The sequence below is a fragment of the Capricornis sumatraensis genome, chromosome 19 (genome assembly GCF_032405125.1).
Source record: "Capricornis sumatraensis isolate serow.1 chromosome 19, serow.2, whole genome shotgun sequence".
Taxonomy (NCBI): Eukaryota; Metazoa; Chordata; class Mammalia; order Artiodactyla; family Bovidae; genus Capricornis; species Capricornis sumatraensis.
This window is the reverse complement of record NC_091087.1, coordinates 75256047-75275060: the sequence shown is the minus strand read 5'-3', so window position 1 is coordinate 75275060 and position 19014 is coordinate 75256047. Positions and strand designations below refer to the sequence as shown.

Below are 19014 nucleotides of genomic sequence, written 5' to 3'. Positions count from 1 at the left end.
CTGACAGCGCCCGCGTCCAGTCGCCAAGCCAGGCTCAGAGCACGGACCAGTCGGTGCCCGGGATCCGCCCCGCCGCCGCGTGCTCCAATCGGCGCAAGGGCACCTCCTGCGCCCCTGCGGCCGGCCACCAATGGTCAGCGAGAACCCTCCCAAGCACGCCCCGCCCCCTCGGGGCGACTGAGACTTCGGATTGGCCAGTCAGTCGGCGACGTGGGCTCCTCTTCTCTTCTGATTGGCGCATCCGGCTCGGGGCGCCCTGCGCTCATTGGAGGAGGAGGCAGCAAGGGGTGGGGCGGCGCGAAGGAGCTCGCGGAGCGCGGGCGAGGTGAGGACGCGGGGTGGCCCCTGCGGTCCCGGGGCTGCCGGAGGCCGGGGTGGCCTTGGACACAGAGACCGCTGGGGCGCGGGCAGGGCCCGGCTGGGCGCCCGCGCGGCCCTGCTGCTGGGATTCGCGGCGGGGGCCGGCTGGCGCCTACCCAGTGCCCCGATCAGCGGTGCGCAGCCGCGGACGGGCAGGAGGGACCGCGGAGCCTGGGCCCCCGCGGGTCCCGGGCGGTGGGAGGGGGCCGGGCGGATGCCGAGCAGGGCTGGGACGGAGGGCCTCGGTCCCGGGGCGGTGAGCCCGCGCAGCTGCAGGGCCTGCTCAGGCTGTGCGTTCACGCCGGGGCCGCGGGGTGGGGCGCGGAGGGTGGGGCCGGGCTCAGAGTGTGCCAGGTGGGAAGCGCAGGTGTGCGTGGGTGGCAGGGTGCGGCTGCAGCGTCCCTGGTCTGTCAGGACGGCCCGGGCGGGGGCCTGCTGGACATGCAGGCCCGGGGGACTGGGGAATGAGTGCTCAAAGCCGCAGGGGCTGAAAAGAGGAGAGGTTCCCAGATGAGCAAGAGGGTCCTGCGAAGGGAGCGAGACCAGAAGTCCAGGCTGGCCGGCTCTGGAGAAACAACAGTGCTGGCCTAGGCAGGGGAGGCCCTGTGTGGCCGCCCATGGGGTCCGGTGAAAGCTCCCTCCAGCAGCCCTGGGATGAAGGCGTGCTCATTGGCGCCCTTTCTGGGAGGGGAGCAGGAAAAGAAAAGAAACGTCTTGAGAGGGAGCTGGACACCCTCAGGCGGGTTAGCCTCTGGATTACCGAGTTCTGCGGTCCAAACAGTTCTCTTTGGAGTTGTTAACAGATGGGCAGTGCAAACGCAGGGTCAGGGGCTTAGAGCCCAGGCCTGGACCCGCACCCCAGGCCACCCACTTGCTGGCTGTGTGACCTGAAGCTTGTTGCTTAACCACTCTGTGCTTCCGTTTTCTTGCCAGCAATACAGGGGTTGTAATACTTCTGGTGTGACGTTCATACCTGTCACACACTTGGACTGTTTGGTAAATGTCAGCCCTCAACCTTTGATGATTTTAGAGCAACAGCCTGGAGCTGTGTGTATTGATCCTTTGCCTGAATTCAGAGAAAGAATAAGTTTCAGTTTGTGAGAATTTGGCCAGCTGCCTCCCCCAGGGCTCCTCCCTCCCGACCCAACCCCGTCTGGTACGGGATGGAGTGGGAGAGGCGCTTAGTGCATCAGTTCAGAAAGATCTTCCCTCCTTCTCCCATTGAGTTCTTAGTGTGAGTCAGTTAAAGACACCAGGAACCTGACTGTTGTCCCCAGAGTGGGGGTGGGCCCATCCCAGCCTGTTAGGCGGCACAGAAGTCCTCAGGCCACCTGAGAGCCCCAGAGGCACTGGAGAGCGGTTCCGCCTGGGGAGGCGTCTCGTGTTTGGCCCAGGGGTTCACGCGCCTTCGCGCTCGCTCAGCAGCAGCGCCTGCTGCTAACTGTTCCCTGAGACCCATGCACGCAACGCTCCCGGGGGCTGCCCAGGCCCGCCCGTGCCCACGCTGGCCGCTGCGGGGCACACGCGTGTCCCTGGCGGCTCCGCCCGGGGCCCTCGGTGGGGCTCCTGGGCCCGTGTCAGGTAGCAGCAGGCGCTCTGTCTGCGGGCACTCTACTTGGGCTCGAGGCCCCGTGGGTGGTCACTGCTGGCTCTCCTGTGTGTCCAGCTGCTCTCGGGATCGGGCTTTACATCCAGGCACTTCCCGGCCGAGTCCCTGCACAGGCTTCCCTCCCACGGTCATTCAGAATCTGGACCTCCTGCTCCCAGAACTGCCTCTAAGGGCCCGGGGCCACCCCAAGACAGCTGATGGGTGCTGGGTAGCCAGGCCCTCGCCCCTGACCAGACTGGATGAGGGGGCGGGTGGCCTGTCTCTCGAAGCTTCGGGGGAACCCCATACTGTGAGGGCCAGCAGTGTCCTGCGGAAGGCCAAATCCACGCAGTGCTGCACCCCTCGGCGTCGGGAGCCCCGGGGGGCCCTTCCTGCTGCTGCTGTTGGCTGCTGGGCACGGCCTCAGCCGAGTGGCCACAGCCTGGCATGGCCGCCCTGCTGCCACCCCGCCCACCATGCAGCCCTGGGCCGGGGGCCAGGGCGAGCTGCAGGCCAGGTGGGCAAGGTGTCCGCTGTCCTTTGTTGGAGCGGCTCAGTGGTCATGGCGGTTCTGACCTCCCGGGCGCCCACAGGATCCACCACTCGCCTTCCCGCTCTCTCCAGATCCCCACGGAGACGCGCTCAGGGGGAGCGTACGCCAGGGAGTGCAGCGTGGGCCCAGCACCCGCGCCCCAGAGAGGTGGGTCAGGGGGGCCAGGGCTGGGACACAAGCCCGCTTCTCACCTTCCCAAAGCGGATGAAGCAGGGTGACCTTCGGGGGGGGTGGTGCTCGGGGGCTCCTGAAACGCACGCCAGGGTGGGCTGAGCCCAGGCTTCTGAGTTCCTGGCGAGAAGAACCTGGGGCTGATCTCAGCACTGTCCCTGGGACGGGGGGCCTCCCGAGCCCCGGGCCCCACAGTTGGCCGCTGCCCCCAGGCTCAGTGGCTCCGCTGCACTCGCCTCCTGGGCCGCTCTAGGGGGAGGCCGGCACGTCGGAACTCATCTCCCAGGGCAGTTGCCCGTCTCTGGTTGTCCCTGCTGAAGAAATGGATTTGGATCGGCTCGACCTGAATCCCAGAATCATCGCTGCAGTTAAGAAAGGTGTGTTTGCCACTGTTTATGTGACGTGATTGTGAGAAAGTGTGCCCCTGCACTTGCACGCACTTTATGGACAGCGGTTTACAGGGTGGCTGTCCGAGCCTTGGGAGCCCTCTGCCTCCTGGCCCCGGACGGCGCCCGAGGCTGGCCTGTGCGGGTGCAGTCTTAGTTTACTTTCGCTGCAGCGGCGCACACAGCGTCTGCAGTGAGACGGGGCTGGCTACCCCTCGTGAGCCTTTCAGCACTGCGTTTGCATCTGCGTCGGTTTCGAACGCTGTGCTTCTGCTGGGTCTGACTTTCGGCTCCTCACAGGCCTCCGTTTCGGGGGTGAGAGCTGGCTTCCTTGTGCCCCCTCTCCCCCGACTTGGCCCCCCCACCCGGAACGCAGCCTGGACCACATCAGTCATCAGACTTGTCACCGGGACATCACAGCTGTCACAGAACCTGGGCTCACAGCCGTTTCCTTTCTTGACCATCTTTGGTTTTCCCCAAAGTTAGTGCTTGCCTCCCTTCTCATGGGCGCGTTTCCTGTGCCTTCCAGTCATTCCCACACCTCGCAGGATGTCTGTCAGGCCGGCCCACCCAGTCTGCTGGCGTCTGGGCACATCCGTCCTCCACTGCCTGGTGGTCCCCACACCCCCCATCCCCCATCCTGTCCCCCATCCCCCATCCTGTCCCGGCACGCCCTCCATCTCCGCCCCCCATGGTTGTGAGGATGCTGGGGGGTCAGGCACTCAGCACTGGTGGACGGTGCACAGGGCTGGGCTGCTCCTCACTCCTGAGGCCACGTCTTTCCCTTTGATCCACAGCGAGCAGAGCAGAGCAGGGTGTGTATTTGAGGCCGTTCAGGAAGGCCGGCTTTCGCGCCCCCGTATGCTGAGCTGTCTGTCCGTGTGTGTGTGCTCTTCTTTGCCTTTCTCTGGATCGATTGGATGTATTGTTAGCGGGGTTTTTTCCTGCTAGTTTAAAAATAATACACTGATCTAAACTCAGAATTACTCCCTTCCCTCCCCAACACCAGCTCTCGCACCTCACCCCGTAAAACCCCCCATGGTGCCGCTCACTTTTCCTCTTCACTCCCTGGGCGCAGTGGACGTTCGTTTGGGTCCCCTCCTGCGGCCCCACCCTGGCGATGCACACGCAGGCCTGTCTCAGATGTGTCTGGGGGCCACTGCTCCCCGCCCTGGGGACAGGCCCCTTCCTCCCTGACCTGTCGTCCAGGGGTCCGACTGCCGCCCACCAGGCCCCCAGAGCTGAGGGTCACCCACTGTCCCCGCGTCACTGTTGCCACGGGCACCACGTCTGACTGCGTCCTATGACCGGTTCTGTGATTTCAGCCAAACTCAGATCAGTGAAAGAGGTCCTGCATCTTTCTGGGCCAGATCTACAGAGACGGACCCACCTCTCCAGCCCTGACGTGCGGCTCCTCCTAAGGGCGGCTGCCTTGCTCCTGCGGGGACACAGCATGTGCACAGGTGCTGGGGCCCCGGCGTGGGGGCCTGGACGGGGTGCCCACAGGGCTGGGGCCCTGGGCTCACCTGTCTCCGCCCCCTCCGCCCCCAGCGCTGCGCCTGCTCCGGCAGGAGGGGCCGTTCCCCGAGCAGCGCCAGCGCCTGAGCCTGGGCTGCCCCGTGCTGGACGTGCTGCTCCGCGGCGGGCTGCCCCTGGACGGCATCACCGAGCTGGCCGGACGCAGCTCGGCTGGGAAGACCCAGCTGGCCTTGCAGCTCTGCCTGGCCGTGCAGCTCCCGCGGTGCCACGGAGGCCTGGGGGCTGGTGAGTGCCAGGGGTGGGGGTCCCGACCTGCTGGCCCCAGGGGGCCGTTTCCCACGTTTCCCATCTCTTCACGCCCAGAGGGCCCCCCTGCTGGCTGAGCGCAGAGCCCGGGACCTGCCCACGAGGATGAGCTGGCCTGCAGTGCCTGTGAATGGACGTCCCCTACAGGGGACTGGCCCATGGCCGCCGTGACCACTTTAAACATGGGTCTGTTGGACGTCTTGCTGAGAAAGAGGCTTCCCCGAATCAGATCCGAAAGCCCTAATTTTGAACGATGTGGCACCCACCTCTGGACGTGCACAGGCACCGTGCGGGCACCAGGGGCTCGGCCACGTGGGGAGCGCACAGACCACTCCGGGACGACCCGGGGTGCAGGGCGCGTGGGCAGCCCTGACCAGCAGGGCAGCTCTCCTGGCTCCTCACCCCCCGCCGTCTGAAATCCCGCGGGAGCAGGACCAGGTCACAGCGGGCTGCACGCTCACAGACGGGCGGACTTTGTCGAGCTGCAGCGAGCAGGGGCCTGTCTTCATTGCGGCGCGAGGGCCTCTGGCCGCGGCAGCATCTTGCCGCGGAGTGTGGGCTGTGAGCACGCAGCTTTGGGCACACAGCACTTGGGCTCAGCCCTTGTGGCCCAGGGCTTCCTTAGCTGTGGTTCTCAGGCACAGCAGCATCAGCTCAGAGGCTCCGGAGCACAGGGCACATGGGGTCTTCCAGGAGCAGGGCTTGAACCTGTGTCCCCGGCGTGGCTCTGAGCCACTGCACCACCAGGGAAGCCCCTGACTTAGTTACCACCCTTCCATCCGACGGTCACGTGGCTTGTTCACGCCTTCTGTGAGCACGTGGCTCCGGGTGGATGCCTAGGAGTGGTGCTGGGTCTCATGGTAGCTCCATGGTTCCAAAGACTCTTCTCAGCAGCCACTGCGCCGTCTCCCTTCCCAGGAAGGCTGGAGGCAGTCCCCAGCCCCCCCGCATCCAAGCTGGCCCTTGTCCCTCTGACCCAGCGTGGGAGCGTCGTCACTGTGGCCCCAGCCGCGTTCCCCTCGTGAGCAGTGGTGCTGAGCGTCTCGCCACGAGCTGCCGCTCACCGGCGTGTCTGGAGCAATGTCTCTTCCCGTCTTCTGCCCATCTGAACCCTTGGGTGATCTGTCTTTCTGTGACCGAACTGATAAGTGATCTTTGTGTCATGTGGACACTAGGCTCTTACCAGATACACAGCTCACAGTACTCTCTGGAAGCTGCTCCTCACTCTCTCAATGGACTTTTGAAGCTGTTCTTCACTTTGATGGTGTCCAGCTTCCCTGGTCTTTCTCGCCTACGCCTTTCGTGTCGTGGGTAAGGACCCACTGGCTGACCCGAGGTCTAAGATTCACGCCTGCATTTTCTCTTAACGGTGCTGTGCTTTGGGCTCTCGTAGCTGACCCGCTGTGATTCCGTTTTCTTATGTGGTGTGAGGCATGAGTCTGATCTTGTCCTTTTGCACGTGGGCGTCTGTCCATCTGTCCCGCTGTCGTTTCTTGAAAAGACTGCTGTTTCCCACTGCACTATCCCGGGGCCTCTGTGGAGTACCCGTGGCCCCTCGCTCTTTCCAGCTGCGGGACTCGGCCTGGATCTTCCGGAGGGGGTTCAGGCCCCGGCGATGTATCGCCAGCGTTTTGACGACTGGCTTTTCCAGGCACAGCAAAGACAGTTCCCTCCACGTAGCCTGGAACTGTGGGAGGAGCCTGACAGTGGGATCTGGGAACCTCTGATCCACGGGGCCTGGGAGGGGCCCCCCGTGTCTGCAGGAAGGGGTGTTTCTGAAAGCGCAGGCCCCTGAGAACGCCACCCACTCCCACCTGAGACGGCCAGGGGGCAGACCCCCAGGGTGACATCCTGTTGGCGAGGTGGGAGGCAGGCACCGGCCAGCCCCGCCCTGGGTCAGAGGGAAGGCCCACGGGGCGGCGCAGGAAGGGGGCCGTGTGCTGGCTGCTGACCACGCCATGGCCTCCCAGGGGCGGTGTATGTGTGCACAGAAGACGCCTTCCCCAGCCGCCGTCTGCAGCAGCTCATCGCCCAACAGCAGCGCCTGCGGGCAGACGTCCCGGCGGACGTGATCTCCAAGATCAAGTTCGGCCACCAGATCTTCATCGAGCACGCGGCCGACGTGGTGAGTGTCTGAGGGGAAGCCGGCCGGGTCGTGTACACAAAGCCCAGAACCACGGTCAGGCCCCGTGCCTGCCTACGGGGGGTCACAGCCTGGGGCCATGGGTCCCACTCAGGCCAGCGTTATTCAGTGCCTGGACTTGGGATGAACTGGCCGTCCTCTGTGTTGCTGCCAACCTTGGCCCCGAGGAGACACACCACCACCTGCCCTGAGCAAACCCCCGTTTCCCCACCGGGCAAGTGCCTCTGGCTCCCATTCACCCGGCTGCAGAGATGCCCACTGCCCGCAGAATGGGGCCCGCTGCCCTGGCCGGAGTCGAGTGGGGTTCTACACCTCTGAAGGAGGGGAAGGCCCCCTCGCAGCCCTGGGGCCCCAGCCGGACAAGCCCCCTCAGACTGCTGGCCACCGGGCTGGGCTGCCAGGACGCCGTCATGCCTGGAAGCCGTGCCTGGAGAGGGGGCGGGCAGCCAGATGGGGCCGTCATCTGCGGCTGAGTAACGAGGCAGAGAGCTCAGAAGGGAGCCGGGCGGTGGAGAGCAGAGCAGCATGCCCCCCCCGGGCCCTCCCCTGCTAAAAAAATGTCAAGTAAAGGGTAAGATGTATAAAGTTTAATTTTTAGAAATTTACAGTAAAGTCCATGATCACACACAGCCCGGGGCAGTGGCAGAGCAGCGGCCCAGGCCGGGCAGGTCGCGGGCATGCGGGCTGTCCTGGGCCCCGCGGTGTGAGGTGTAGCGGGGGCAGGGCGCTGGGATGGGGTGTCAGTCAGCGCTGCGGGCACTGCCCCAGGCCCTCCAGCCTCGTGACCTTCACGGTGTCACCGGGCCCTCGGGGTGCACACAGCAGCTCAGGCTGGACTCCTCCACGGCCGCCTCACTGCAGAGGGGGCGGAGGGTCAGGGCTGGGGTCAAGGCCCCCACCCACGGGGCTGCTCCTGGCAGTGGCTCAGGCAGAGCCCCTGCCCTGTGCACGCCCGGGCCAACACCCGTGCACAAGCGGCTTCGGGCCCAGGGCCCCTCCGCCTCCTGGGGGACGGGGTCTCCGTGCCCAGCCGTTCTGGGGAGTCCCGACCCCGCGCCCCCTGGGTGACGGGACTCACACTCAGGCTGGCGTCTTCCAGGCCACTGCTGCTGCTGTCGTTGTCCACAGAGAGGGGCTCTGCTGGCGGCGCCCTGCGGGTGAAGCACAGAGCGGACCTCACTCGGGGCGGGGACACGGGCACAGCAGCTCCCGGCAGTCCTAGTGGGGCTGGCCCCCGAGGATGGCTGCTCCCGACACAGTGCCAAGGGCCCCGCTGCGCGTCCTGGTGCATCGCTGGGCCCAGCCCAGGGGTCTGCACGCCGGACGCAGGATGGTCAGGCCCTGCGCCGTGCCCCCCTGGCTGGGTGTGGCGACAGGTCAGCCTTGGTGATGCCGCTGGGTGCAGGCGGCAGGCAGTGCCTGGCTCGGGGCCACGGACGGCCCCGGCGGGGAGAGGGGCAGGGCAGGGCGGACGGGGGGCTCTGAGCTGGCACTGACGGGCCTCCCGGCCCTCAGGACACCCTGCTGCAGTGTGTGAGCGAGAAGGTGCCTGTGCTGCTGGCACGGGGCATGGCCCGCCTGGTGGTCATCGACTCCGTGGCAGCCCCCTTCCGCTGTGAGTTCGACGGGGCAGCCCTGGCCCTGAGGGCCCAGCGTCTGCTGGCGCTGGGGGCTGAGCTGCGGCGGCTGAGCTGCACCTTCCGGAGCCCCGTGCTGTGCGTCAACCAGGTGGGCCTCCCCCCAGCCCCCGCGGGGCCGGGCCGGCGGGGTACCGTCACTGACCGCTCTGCACCCTCCAGGTGACGGAGGCCATAGAGGAGCAGGACTCGGTGGCCGGGCCGCCAGGGTGAGCGATGCCCTGAGAACGGGGGGCTCGGGGGGCGGGAGGTGCTGGTGCCACAGGTGACGCAAGGTGTTCCCCATCTCAGGACGTCCCCAGCCCTGGGGATAACCTGGGCCAACCAGCTGCTCGTGAGGCTGCTGGCCGACCGGCAGCACCCTGAGGAGGTGCCTCTCGCCCCGCCTGGCCGCACCCTCACGGTGGTCTTTGCCCCCCACCTGCCACCCTCATCTTGCTCCTACACGATCACCGCCGAGGGCGTGCGGGGTACGCCTGGGACTGTGTGCAGCTGACCGCGGGGTCCGGGACCCCCCTCGGGGTGGGGAGCTGCCCCTGCTGCCGAAGCCGGCTCGGCCCGTCAGCGGAAACCCTCTCTAGGCCCATGAGGACTCGTCTACAAGGGCAGCCAGTCCATTGTGCTTCAGTGGCTGGGACCTCGGCCCTGGCCTTGTTGGGGGCAGGGGGTCCACTCCGGCAGGAACTCCTGCCCAGACGCAGCTCCCCCACCACGGCTGGCGCTTCTGCTTGGAACACCGTCCTCTGCTCAGCCGGGCCACAACCATCCGGTTTGGAAGCACAAGGCCCCACATTCACCGAGGACACGCTGGCCCAGTTCCGGAAGGGCTGAGTCACCTTCGCCACGCCTCTGCCCACCGGCTGCAGACGAACACACGGCGAGTGAAGGCGCCCGCCGCCCCGGGCCCTCCGCAGCACTGGCTCTCTGCTGGGACTCCCTCACCCGACGGCCACCCTCTCACTCCTCTGCTCGCAGGGTGCAGGCCGACCCCTGCCCTGACACGGGCCGCCCCTCAGGGTCACGGCTGGGCCACCAGCCCTGGCCATCAGCACTGTTGTGTTTTTCTAGGACAGGACGATCCATTTCCAGCTTTCATCACGTTTTCAAAGTAGCCTGTGACCCTAAAAGGCCAAGTGGCTAGTGTTAAATACGAAAAGCTGCTTTCAGGGTTGGAGTTTCACAGAAGAGCCTTTCTGCAAAGTACAGGGACTTTACAACAGGAAATAAAAGTTTTTGTAATTAACTATGAACAGTTCCAAATGATTTCCTAGGCAAGTCACAGCCACAGTGAGAAAAAAGAACGGGAACGGCCGCCCCGGTCGGAATACAGACCGCCCCACGCAGCAGAGGTGCGGACCTGCACGCGCGCCCCCACACGCACCCCGGGGACCACATCCATCCGCCCAGCTGACGGGCATCCCGGGGAGCCCGCCTGTCCCCAGCCCTCAGCCGCCCACACCCCAGGGACAGCCAGACAGCCCTCGCAGGCCCACGACCCCGAGGGGTGGCCCCACACCACTGTGGGAACCACCTGCATTCCCCGACGTGCTGGCGAGTTAAGGGAAACAGCACGCGCATCTTTGGGTCGGGGATCCCACGGAGGGTGTGTCTGTCTGTCCAGTGACTGCGCTGACTTGAACCTCACCTGGGCTGGCGCTGAGTGCCGCTTTAGTTTCCAGAAACCCCAGGATCACTGTATCGCTCAAACACAAGCGCAAATAGAAACCCATCAGAGGCTGGCCCCACACAGACGTAGCAGGCCTTCCCAGGAGCTGACGCACTGTAAGCCCAGTCCTCAGGGAGGCTGCCACTCCCTGTGGGGACGCCGCCTGGGGATGCACTATTCCTAGCAGTCTTCTGACCCGACGGGAATACTTTTAAGCTTCAGAAAGTAACCAGCTGAATCCCTGCAGCCCCCGGGGGAGGGGCAGGAGGCTGGAAGGCAGGTCCCCCGACCTTGGCCCTGACACGCGACCTTTGCCCTGACACACGCCTGCCCTCACATTCCCCTGGACATCCTCAGCTCCTCCACAGCCTGGGGCGAGTCTGACTTGTCAGAAACGATGTAGAAATGGGTGCTGGCCCTCAAGGGTCCCCTCACCAGGAAAGGAGGGCGGGCGGGCGGCCCCCCCGCTGCCCTCTGAGAACTACACGGGGCTTCCCTCAAAGACCAGAACAGGGCACCCCCCCACTGAACGGGCCGGCCCTCAGCAGCCCAGGCCCGCTCACCCAAACACTGCCTCCATGCGGCCTTGCAGAGGCCACCACACCCTTAGGAAAGGGGCCAGCGGGCTCCACGCCAGGCCAGGGTCACCCCAGGGCCCTGCAGAGGAGGTCTGTCTCCACCAGCTGGGAGCGTTCTGTCCTCAGCCCCATGCTCGCTCTTTCTGAACACCCTTTGTTTTTCCAGAGACCGAGGTCACTAAGGGAACCTGGGTGGGTTTCACACGTCCTGAATCAGCTCCGCGGCTGGGAGAAAGCATGCACGCAGCGGAGGCAGGGGCTGTGACGGCCCCGTGGCCCCTCCAGGCTGGGAGGTGACAGACACATCGCCCCCCACCTCGACAGGCACCTGAAAGGGCCACAGTGCCCACGTGGGGACACGGCCCTGCTCTTCCTCTCCTTTCCAGCACCTCTGGGGAGCACTCAGAAAGAACGCCCTGACCCCTGAGCGGCTGCAGCGCACAGTGGAGTCAGGAGCCCCAGCCTCCGGGGACCCAGAGGCAGTCACAAGCAGGCCCTGTGCAGGGTGGCCCGTTCCTCTATAAGAGAGACTCCCCAAGTTTAAAGCCCCACCTTGCTGTGACAAGACCCCAGGGGGCTGCTGCTGCCCCCCTCCCCTGCTGGGGTGAAGGACGCCCCCAGAGGGAGCCCTGGGAGAGCCCCAGGGAGGCCCACCAGCTGACCCAGGCGGCTCATGAGGGGACGGCGGCTGGGAGCGTCCCACCTGATCAACAGAAGAGGAACCCACCTGGAATCTGATGGCACCAGGACGCCCACCCCCCAGACCCGCCTCAGCAAGCACGCAAACCGTGCTCAGCGGGCATCACCTGGAGTCGCCCTCAGCGAACCAGCTGGCCCTCATGATCCCCTCGAGCAATCTCAGGGCTGATCTGAAAACGTTTCAGAACCACCCTGTGTTACTTAACCCTCCAAAGAAGAGCTTTGAAAAGGAAACCACGAATCTCCATGTGCCCGGGGCCCAGGAGGGGCAAGGGCCGAGAAGGGCCTGGCCGCAGCCACCAGTCGCCATTCCTGTTCTCCAAGGGCATGTTTAAGGCTCCCGTCTCAGTGAACAGCCTTAACACAGCACAGCTGAAAGCAGGCTTCAGAGCTGGGCAGAGTCGGCAGACAGCGGCCTGGCCGTCGGCTGGGCAGCGCGTGGGCACGGGCTGCAGAACGTAACAGAGCTCAGGAAAGGAGGCGGCCCTGAAGGGGGAGGGCCCTGGCCAAGCGCTGAGGGTCTGGGCGTCTGCCTCTCCCGGGGGCCTGGCACTCAGAGCCCTCGAGCCTGCCAGACGACGCCTTCGTTCCTGCATGAGAGCAAGAGGAGAGGTCACTCTCCCCAGCACCTCACAGACCCCGACCTCCGTGGTCCTGGCGCTGACTCACGTCACAGGAGTCCTGCCGCTCAGACGTGTATGTGCAAGAAGCAGGAATCAGGCGAGAGGACTGTATCAACTCCCAACCTTGTGAAAACAAAGGGTCTTTCCTTCACGTCCTCACCAGGAACGTATCCTCCAGGCCCCACGCAGCCCCTGACCAGAGGGAGCGGGAGTCAGCATCCCAGACCAGAGGCCTGTGCACAGCCACCCCGGGTGCTGGGGGGAGCGGGGGTCAGCACCCCTGACCAGAGGCCTGTGCACAGCCACCCCGGGTGCTGGGGGAACGGGGGTCAGCACCCCTGACCAGAGGCCTGTGCACAGCCACCCCGGGTGCTGGGGGAGCAGGGGTCAGCACCCCTGACCAGAGGCCTGTGCACAGCCACCCCGGGTGCTGGGGGAGCGGGGCTTAGCACACCAGCTGGCCCTCCACCACCTAAGGACATCACAGTCACCAGGGGGACTGAGGCAACTGGGGGCTGGGTGCAGTGCCCAGGACGCCTGGTCCAAGGGACAGCTGCCCGCCCCAGGGCACAGAGGGGCCAGGGGCCCGGCCCCACACGGAAGACAAGAGGCCACGTCTGATGCAGAGGGGGTGCCAACAGTCTCTAATGCGAAGATGGCCGCTTCGCGTGAGGCGTGGACAGGTGACAGAGTGACTATTCATCTTCGTAAAGTTTCAGGCAATTTTAAAACACTGAGCAGCTTAGCCAGATGTTATATTAGTTGCACACTCCGGCACTGCTGGAGGCTAAAATCATAAATAACACATATCAACAACTGGTCAAGCTTTATCATTACTTTACCATTTGGCTTTTAATTGTCAATCGGCATTCTGAAGACCATTCATGCGCTAAGAATGCGCCCAAAGGGAGCACTCCCACTGTGCACTAGTTCGGTCCACGCCGACGGTGAGAGCGGCACCATGGCGCCTACTCGTCTGGGGTCAGGAAGGCTAAACGCTGACAGGCTGTGCTGAGACTGCAGCGGTGCGGAGCAAGGCCCGGCCAGCACGGGCCGGAAGGCCAAGCGTGCTAGAGCGGGGTGGGGCTCCTTACTTGGAAATGGTCTTCGGCCGCCTTGCCACCCACGCTAAGGACATTCAGAGAACTGGCTCGCTTCCTGCTGCACCAGCCTGGCGGACATGCAAGGACAAACCATCAGCGCGTGAGTCGCCAGCAGTGGGGAGCGCAGCCAGGCCACCCCTGCACGGCCTGTCACCACGGGGGCCTGGGCCGTCCCTGACCAGGAGCAGGCCTGCAGCTCGCCCAGTTTCCAACATGAATGCCCCAGATACACCGTATTCCGTACCCGTTAGATAAAAACTGCAGTTTCTCTGTCTTCCTCGGCAAAAGGCCTGTCTCGGATAAACCTCAACGTCCTCAGAGCCTCCCTTTCTGAAGCCCAGCTCCTCCGGGAGCCAAGAGGCCCTGCCAGTGCCGCCCGTGGGCCCACAAACGCGGCCCTGAGCAACTAGGCCAAAGAGGGGCCCGCGAAGCTCACTACTGAGATCAAATGCATGAACATACTATGTATTTCATAGATTTTTCCACATTAAATCTAAGGAAAAACAAATAATCTTTTATTAGTAAAACTCTGAGGCTAGGGTTTCTCTGCCTAGAAACCAAAATTTAAAACAAATTCCATGGCTTTGGATTTATACAAAACATAGTGCTTTGTGCATATATTTACTTTTTTCTTCGATTTGACACCTTTAAAATTCTTAATGTATCCTGCAAATTACCTACAATCTAAACTTAAATTATAGATAGTTATAAAATAATGCATTGCTTACTGCCACTATGGATGACCTCAAACAGAAAGTCACCTTAGCTTTAAAAGCTAAAAGGACCAACAGGAAGGGTGATTTTTAAGTGTTTTTAATAGGATCAGTAACTCTGCATCTGACCTGTTGACGTCAACAGGGACCACTGTGCTGAGTGCGTGGCAGTGAGGCTGAAGCACAGGTGTGGAGGCTGAGTGCAACCACACCTGCACACGCACGCACACCTGCGCACGCACGCACACCTGCGCACGCACGCACGTGCGCTCCAGCTGCAGGCACCGGAGGCCCAGGGACAGCCGAGTGGCCACCAGGGGCGCAGGCAGGGTGCCAGGCACACAGCAGGCAGGTCCTGGCATCTCACCAAACAAGCTACACCAGAAACAAAGCCTTAACTGACTTATCCCCCAAGTAAAACTCGCTCCCCAGACTCCCCCAGGACAGGACAGAGTAAAACTCGCATCCCAAACCTCCCCCCAGGACAGGACAGAGTAAAACTCGCTCCCCAAACCTCCCTCCAGGACAGGACAGAGTAAAACTCGCTCCCCAGAATCCCCCAGGACAGGACAGAAACATCCCCAGGAACCCCGAGGCCTGCACGGCTTTTCCTCTGTCCAGAACCTCTCAGGAGCAAAGCGCGGACATCTGGGCAAGCTTCATGACTCTCCGATGTAACTGGCCAGCTAGTGTTTTCTAAGAAAGATACACCACCTTTGTGCTCAAACTTCTCTTTACAAGATGAGACGAAAGAGTGACTTGATGCCTGTCGACACCTCCTCTGAATCGCATCCTCACCCTGACTTAAACCCTCGGGGTCTGCAATGCCAAGGCGTCCTGGGCCTCCTGGACTGTGCCCACCGCAGGCCACAGACCCTGCTCCCACAAGCCCCAGCTCGGTGCCTCTCTGTCAAATGTGGCCCAACCAGCAGCACTGGCACGACCCAGGAACTTGCTAGAAGGGCAAGACCCCCTCGTGTGCCCCCGGCCCATCAGAAACGCAGGGACGGGCCCTGGCCCAGGAGACCCTGAGGCCCACTCAGGTTGAAGAGCTACCCGCCCAGTGAACTAAGATTGTTACTCTTATCTGGAAAGATTACTTTGTCTTATGGATTTGATGGACTAAACCTTCTAAATTATTTACTTTTCAAAAGCTCGGTAAGATGCCATCCCAAGTTATACTATGTATGAATACTGTTGGTCTGTTCCGATGTGGGCTTCATCCTTATCAGGCCTCAGCTTGGGCTCACCTGGCCCTAAACGCCATGAACGGGCCGCACCAGAGACAAACCATGAGCTCAGCCACAGCCAGGGACTCGGGACTGGGCTCCGCATTGTAGACAGGCTGTAAGACGCCCAGACCCTCAGGCCCGCCGACATGTGACCACCCCGGGGGACGGCCTGTAGACACCGAATGCGTGCTGTGTGGTCCCTGCACGCCTCAGAGCCGGCTGCGGAAGGAGTGGAAACTCGGCAGGCGCCCAGCAAGCGGCTCAGCCCTCCCAGCGTTGGGAACAAGAGGTTCAATCTTCCAAACATCAGAGGGGCAGGCAGCACCCCATCGTGTTAATTCTGGAAATCAAACAGGGGCCCCTCAGGACCTCCTGCCCTAACCTCGCTTGTCTCCTCCAGGCAGGACCGCCATCTGCTCGACAACCCCCGCGTCCTAACCCTGCAGCGGCGTCACAGTGGCTGTCGGTGGAGCTCACGCAACCCCCTGTGCAGACGCGGCTGCAGACCCTTCTGAGAAGCCTGGACGCAGGGGGACGGCAGCATCCAGACGTCCAACCATCCCTCTGGCCTCAAAGCCAGTGGGAAGCAAGTCCTCCAGCAGCCGAGCCGCGGCGGGGGCAGAGCTGAGGCGGGCCCCTCTCCCGACCCGTGAAGCTCGGGCCCAAGGGTGGGGCTGGCGACACCAGGGGCCTCGGGACCCGGACCCTCCCCGAGGAGGAACGAGACGGGACATGCCCGACAGCAAAGGGACCCAGCTTTACATTCCCACACATCACCCAAACGAGTAATGGGCCAGAGTTACTATAGCACTCAGCGTGAAATGCTTTAAAACTGAGGCATACTAAGAACCAACATTTACACAGCAGGGACCGTGTTAGGGAGGCTGAGTCTCACAGAGCAGCTGACAGCAGAGCACAGTGCTTCTGGAAGAGGCGCGTCCAGAAAGAGGGAGCCGTCTATACCAGAAACAACCCACACTGTCTACACCAGAAAGGACGCAGAAACCAGGCGGCTCGCCAACAGTGACGAGAGGACAGAGTCCTTCCCTGACGACCCGCACGACAAGGAGCACCCTAGAAACAAAGTCCTCTGACAATTTAAAAGCTCTTGTTCAAAAGACCCTAAGGGTCCATCACTGAGACCCTTTTCTAAACGCATGGCAAAAGCTAAGGTTTTTTAAATCTCCAAAAGAAACCCATTATAACAAAAAGTCTTGTCAAACCATTTTCTTCTTACAGTAATACCTGTATGATGGGATTTAATATACTCATAGCTGGCAGTTGATTTCAAAAGATTAAAACTGGCTTTAAAATTGAATAATGCATGATAAGAGAAAAGAAGTTAGTATACTCAGTATTTTAATATTGACTTCTTACTTCTCACTGCCAAGGCTTTCTTTGAACATGTAACAGAACTAAAGGCTTCCATGAGTTTCTTTGAAAGCCTTCAGCTCTTTTAGCCTCTAAACAGGAAATTTAGCAATTAATTCTCGACTTGTCCTGGCAAATAATTAGCCTGTGGTTCCTGAGCCTGCATGGCTACCATGTGGGGCGCAGGCTGGAGTGTGCGCCGAGGCCGGGGGGGTGAGGAGGGTGCGGGCGGGGGGGGGTGGCGCGGGGCTGGAGATAGTTACCCAGGGTTCTTCGGTTCACTGTCTCGTGAACTTCCTCCCTTCAGCTTCCTAACCAGCTTCTCACTGCTGCGTCTAATTGAAGCCCGGAGCTTGCTAAAGGAACCACTGCGTTTTAAAGACCCAGCGCCATCCTGAAAGAAACGTGAACAAATGTGAAGCTGCAGGGGGTTCTCCTTCCAAGAATCCACATCACGGTCGACCTGCCGGTCTGTGACCTGCTGGTTATGATCCCTACGGAAATTACCAATTTACCATGTATGCAAATACACTTCAAAGTCTTCCCATTGTAAATTTCATTAAAGATAACCCAAAGAATATGAAAACCTTTGAACATGAAAAAGCTTATTCAAACAAAAATAATAACATCCCCAAAAGAAAATTAATTACATTACTGTTTTAAAACAAAAGATACACAGAAAGTCTCAAGGAAATTAAGGCAGCTTCTAGAAATATCACCAAAATCAAACTACATGTGTAATAAATACGGAGGCACAGGGTCCACAGAACAGTGCAGGGCCCAAAGCACTTGGATCCGACACAGGCAGTGCCTCCAACAGCACTGCCCCTTCGCTCAGCTTAAAGGACTGCTCTATTACCTGCGATTAGAAAGTAGTGGGACAAGGAAACAAAACATTCATCCTACACACGCAACTAAAAGCCCGTGGGCCTGTGCAGGAAGCAAGTGAAAGTGCGCCCAGCGTTCCCACTCTCGATTCAGACAGTAATAACCGAAACACGTGGCAGTATCTGGACATGAAAATCAAACACTCAAGAGTGAAAATGTGTACAGCAACTTTTATTCTCAGAAGGAACCACCTGGTTAGATGAACAGGAGCCCCATCCCTCCCCCTCTAGAAGCTCCGGCAAGGCCGCATTCCATGGAAAGCGTGAGAAGTTCTATGAGGCAGACAGACACCAAGACACAGGTCAGTTGGAGTGAGTTTATTAGAAGTTAGAAAGACACAAATACACAAATCACTGAACACTTAAAGATTAGTAGAGAAAAGCAGAATTGCCAAAATTCCACATGGAGACTACACAGCAGATTCTACTTGAGCACGATCCAAAGGGGAGCGCCCGGGAGAGCACATGCCCTACTCTGACAGCCTAGGAGGGTCACGGGCACCGTCATGCCATGGCAGGGACACGGGGGACTACCAACTACCTCTCACAAAGGGGACGGCGAGTCGCGCTTCGTCGTCTAACTTGTGTGTCACACAGTAGGTGGTGTATTAATACAGTCTGTATTACTAAGTACATATCTGGCAAAGCTACATGTATACAGAGATAAGGAGCCCCCGACAGGACAGCAGCACCAGAAGGAGTGGCCAGTCAGAGAGAGAATCCTAGGGATGCTAGACAGCAGTCAGCACTGGAGAGAGAGGAGGAGCCCGTCATGCAGGAGACAGCGGGTGTCGCGCAGGGCGGCTAGGCCTGTCAGACAGAAACGGAGAGAGAGCCCGTGAGCGGGCGGAGCACGCCCTCGAAGCGCGGCCCGGCCCACAGTATTTCTAGGTCACAGCTCCGTGGCGGCGCTCCAGCCGCTTCGGTCTTTGGGACGGCCTGCTGCCTGCTCCCGCCAGCCCCGGGGAAAGCAGGCCCTGGGCCTTCTGTAGGCTACCTTTGCTTCACCTACTCATCACGGCGAATCATCATCAGAATAAAATCCAACAGCTTACAACATGGACTGGCACCGTGGCAGCAATCCCCTTGATATGCAACCGTGAAACGTCTTTCGAGTTACTGTGCATAAGGAGATTCCGAAATGAAAAGCACAGTGGCCCCAGGAAGACCCCACAGTGGGCGAGGAGTGCACTCATGCCAGCCGTGACCCGGGGACCCTGCAGCCCTGCGCTACACAGGGACCCCTGAACTCGGGCAGGACTTCCTCTAAAATACACTGGCATTTCAGACATTTTAAGACACACTGGCTTTCAAAGTTTATAGCACATTTTAAACATGCAGTTGATAATCCAAAGTTAAAGTAACTATGGAAGCGGATCTCCGCGGCAGCGCGCATCCTGGTCCTGGCCGGCGGGGAGCCCGCCCGCAGGGACCTGCGCCCGCCCACCCGCGCTGACTCACCATGCGATGCTGAGCAAGTCATTTAACCAGCCCGAGCTTCATCTTTCTCATCTTTAAA

General features: G+C 61.3%; 2 protein-coding genes across 11 annotated transcripts in view; one reads left to right on the top strand and one right to left on the bottom strand.

Annotated features, from left to right (window-relative positions):
* The first annotated feature begins 6 nt into the window (after positions 1 to 6).
* Positions 7 to 9856, top strand: XRCC3 (X-ray repair cross complementing 3). 5 transcript variants are annotated; one of them, XM_068990833.1, is made up of 9 exons: positions 7 to 325; positions 2573 to 2648; positions 2926 to 3049; positions 4384 to 4521; positions 4610 to 4822; positions 6814 to 6968; positions 8502 to 8714; positions 8786 to 8832; positions 8915 to 9856. In XM_068990833.1, the coding sequence occupies exons 3-9, from the start codon at positions 2995 to 2997 to the stop codon at positions 9117 to 9119; spliced, it is 1026 nt and encodes a 341-aa protein (XP_068846934.1). In that variant the 5' UTR covers positions 7 to 325; positions 2573 to 2648; positions 2926 to 2994; the 3' UTR covers positions 9120 to 9856. The 5 variants fall into 5 exon arrangements, with proteins under 5 accessions (XP_068846934.1, XP_068846935.1, XP_068846936.1 ...); XM_068990834.1 differs by having other exon boundaries at positions 2885 to 3049; XM_068990835.1 differs by having other exon boundaries at positions 2542 to 2648.
* Positions 7587 to 19014, bottom strand: part of KLC1 (kinesin light chain 1) — a 64269-nt gene continuing 52841 nt past the window's right edge. For 2 of the 6 annotated variants that reach the window (XM_068990829.1, XM_068990831.1), the window contains exons 14-15: positions 18957 to 19007; positions 16877 to 18305 (exon numbers count right to left, since the gene is read on the bottom strand). In XM_068990829.1, coding sequence (XP_068846930.1) covers positions 18975 to 19007 — 33 coding nt within the window. In that variant the 3' untranslated portion in view covers positions 16877 to 18305; positions 18957 to 18974. Of the gene's footprint in view, positions 7842 to 8064; positions 8138 to 16871; positions 18306 to 18956; positions 19008 to 19014 lie in introns of those variants that run through there. The other 4 variants (XM_068990830.1, XM_068990832.1, XM_068990827.1 and 1 more) reach the window with 3 other exon arrangements.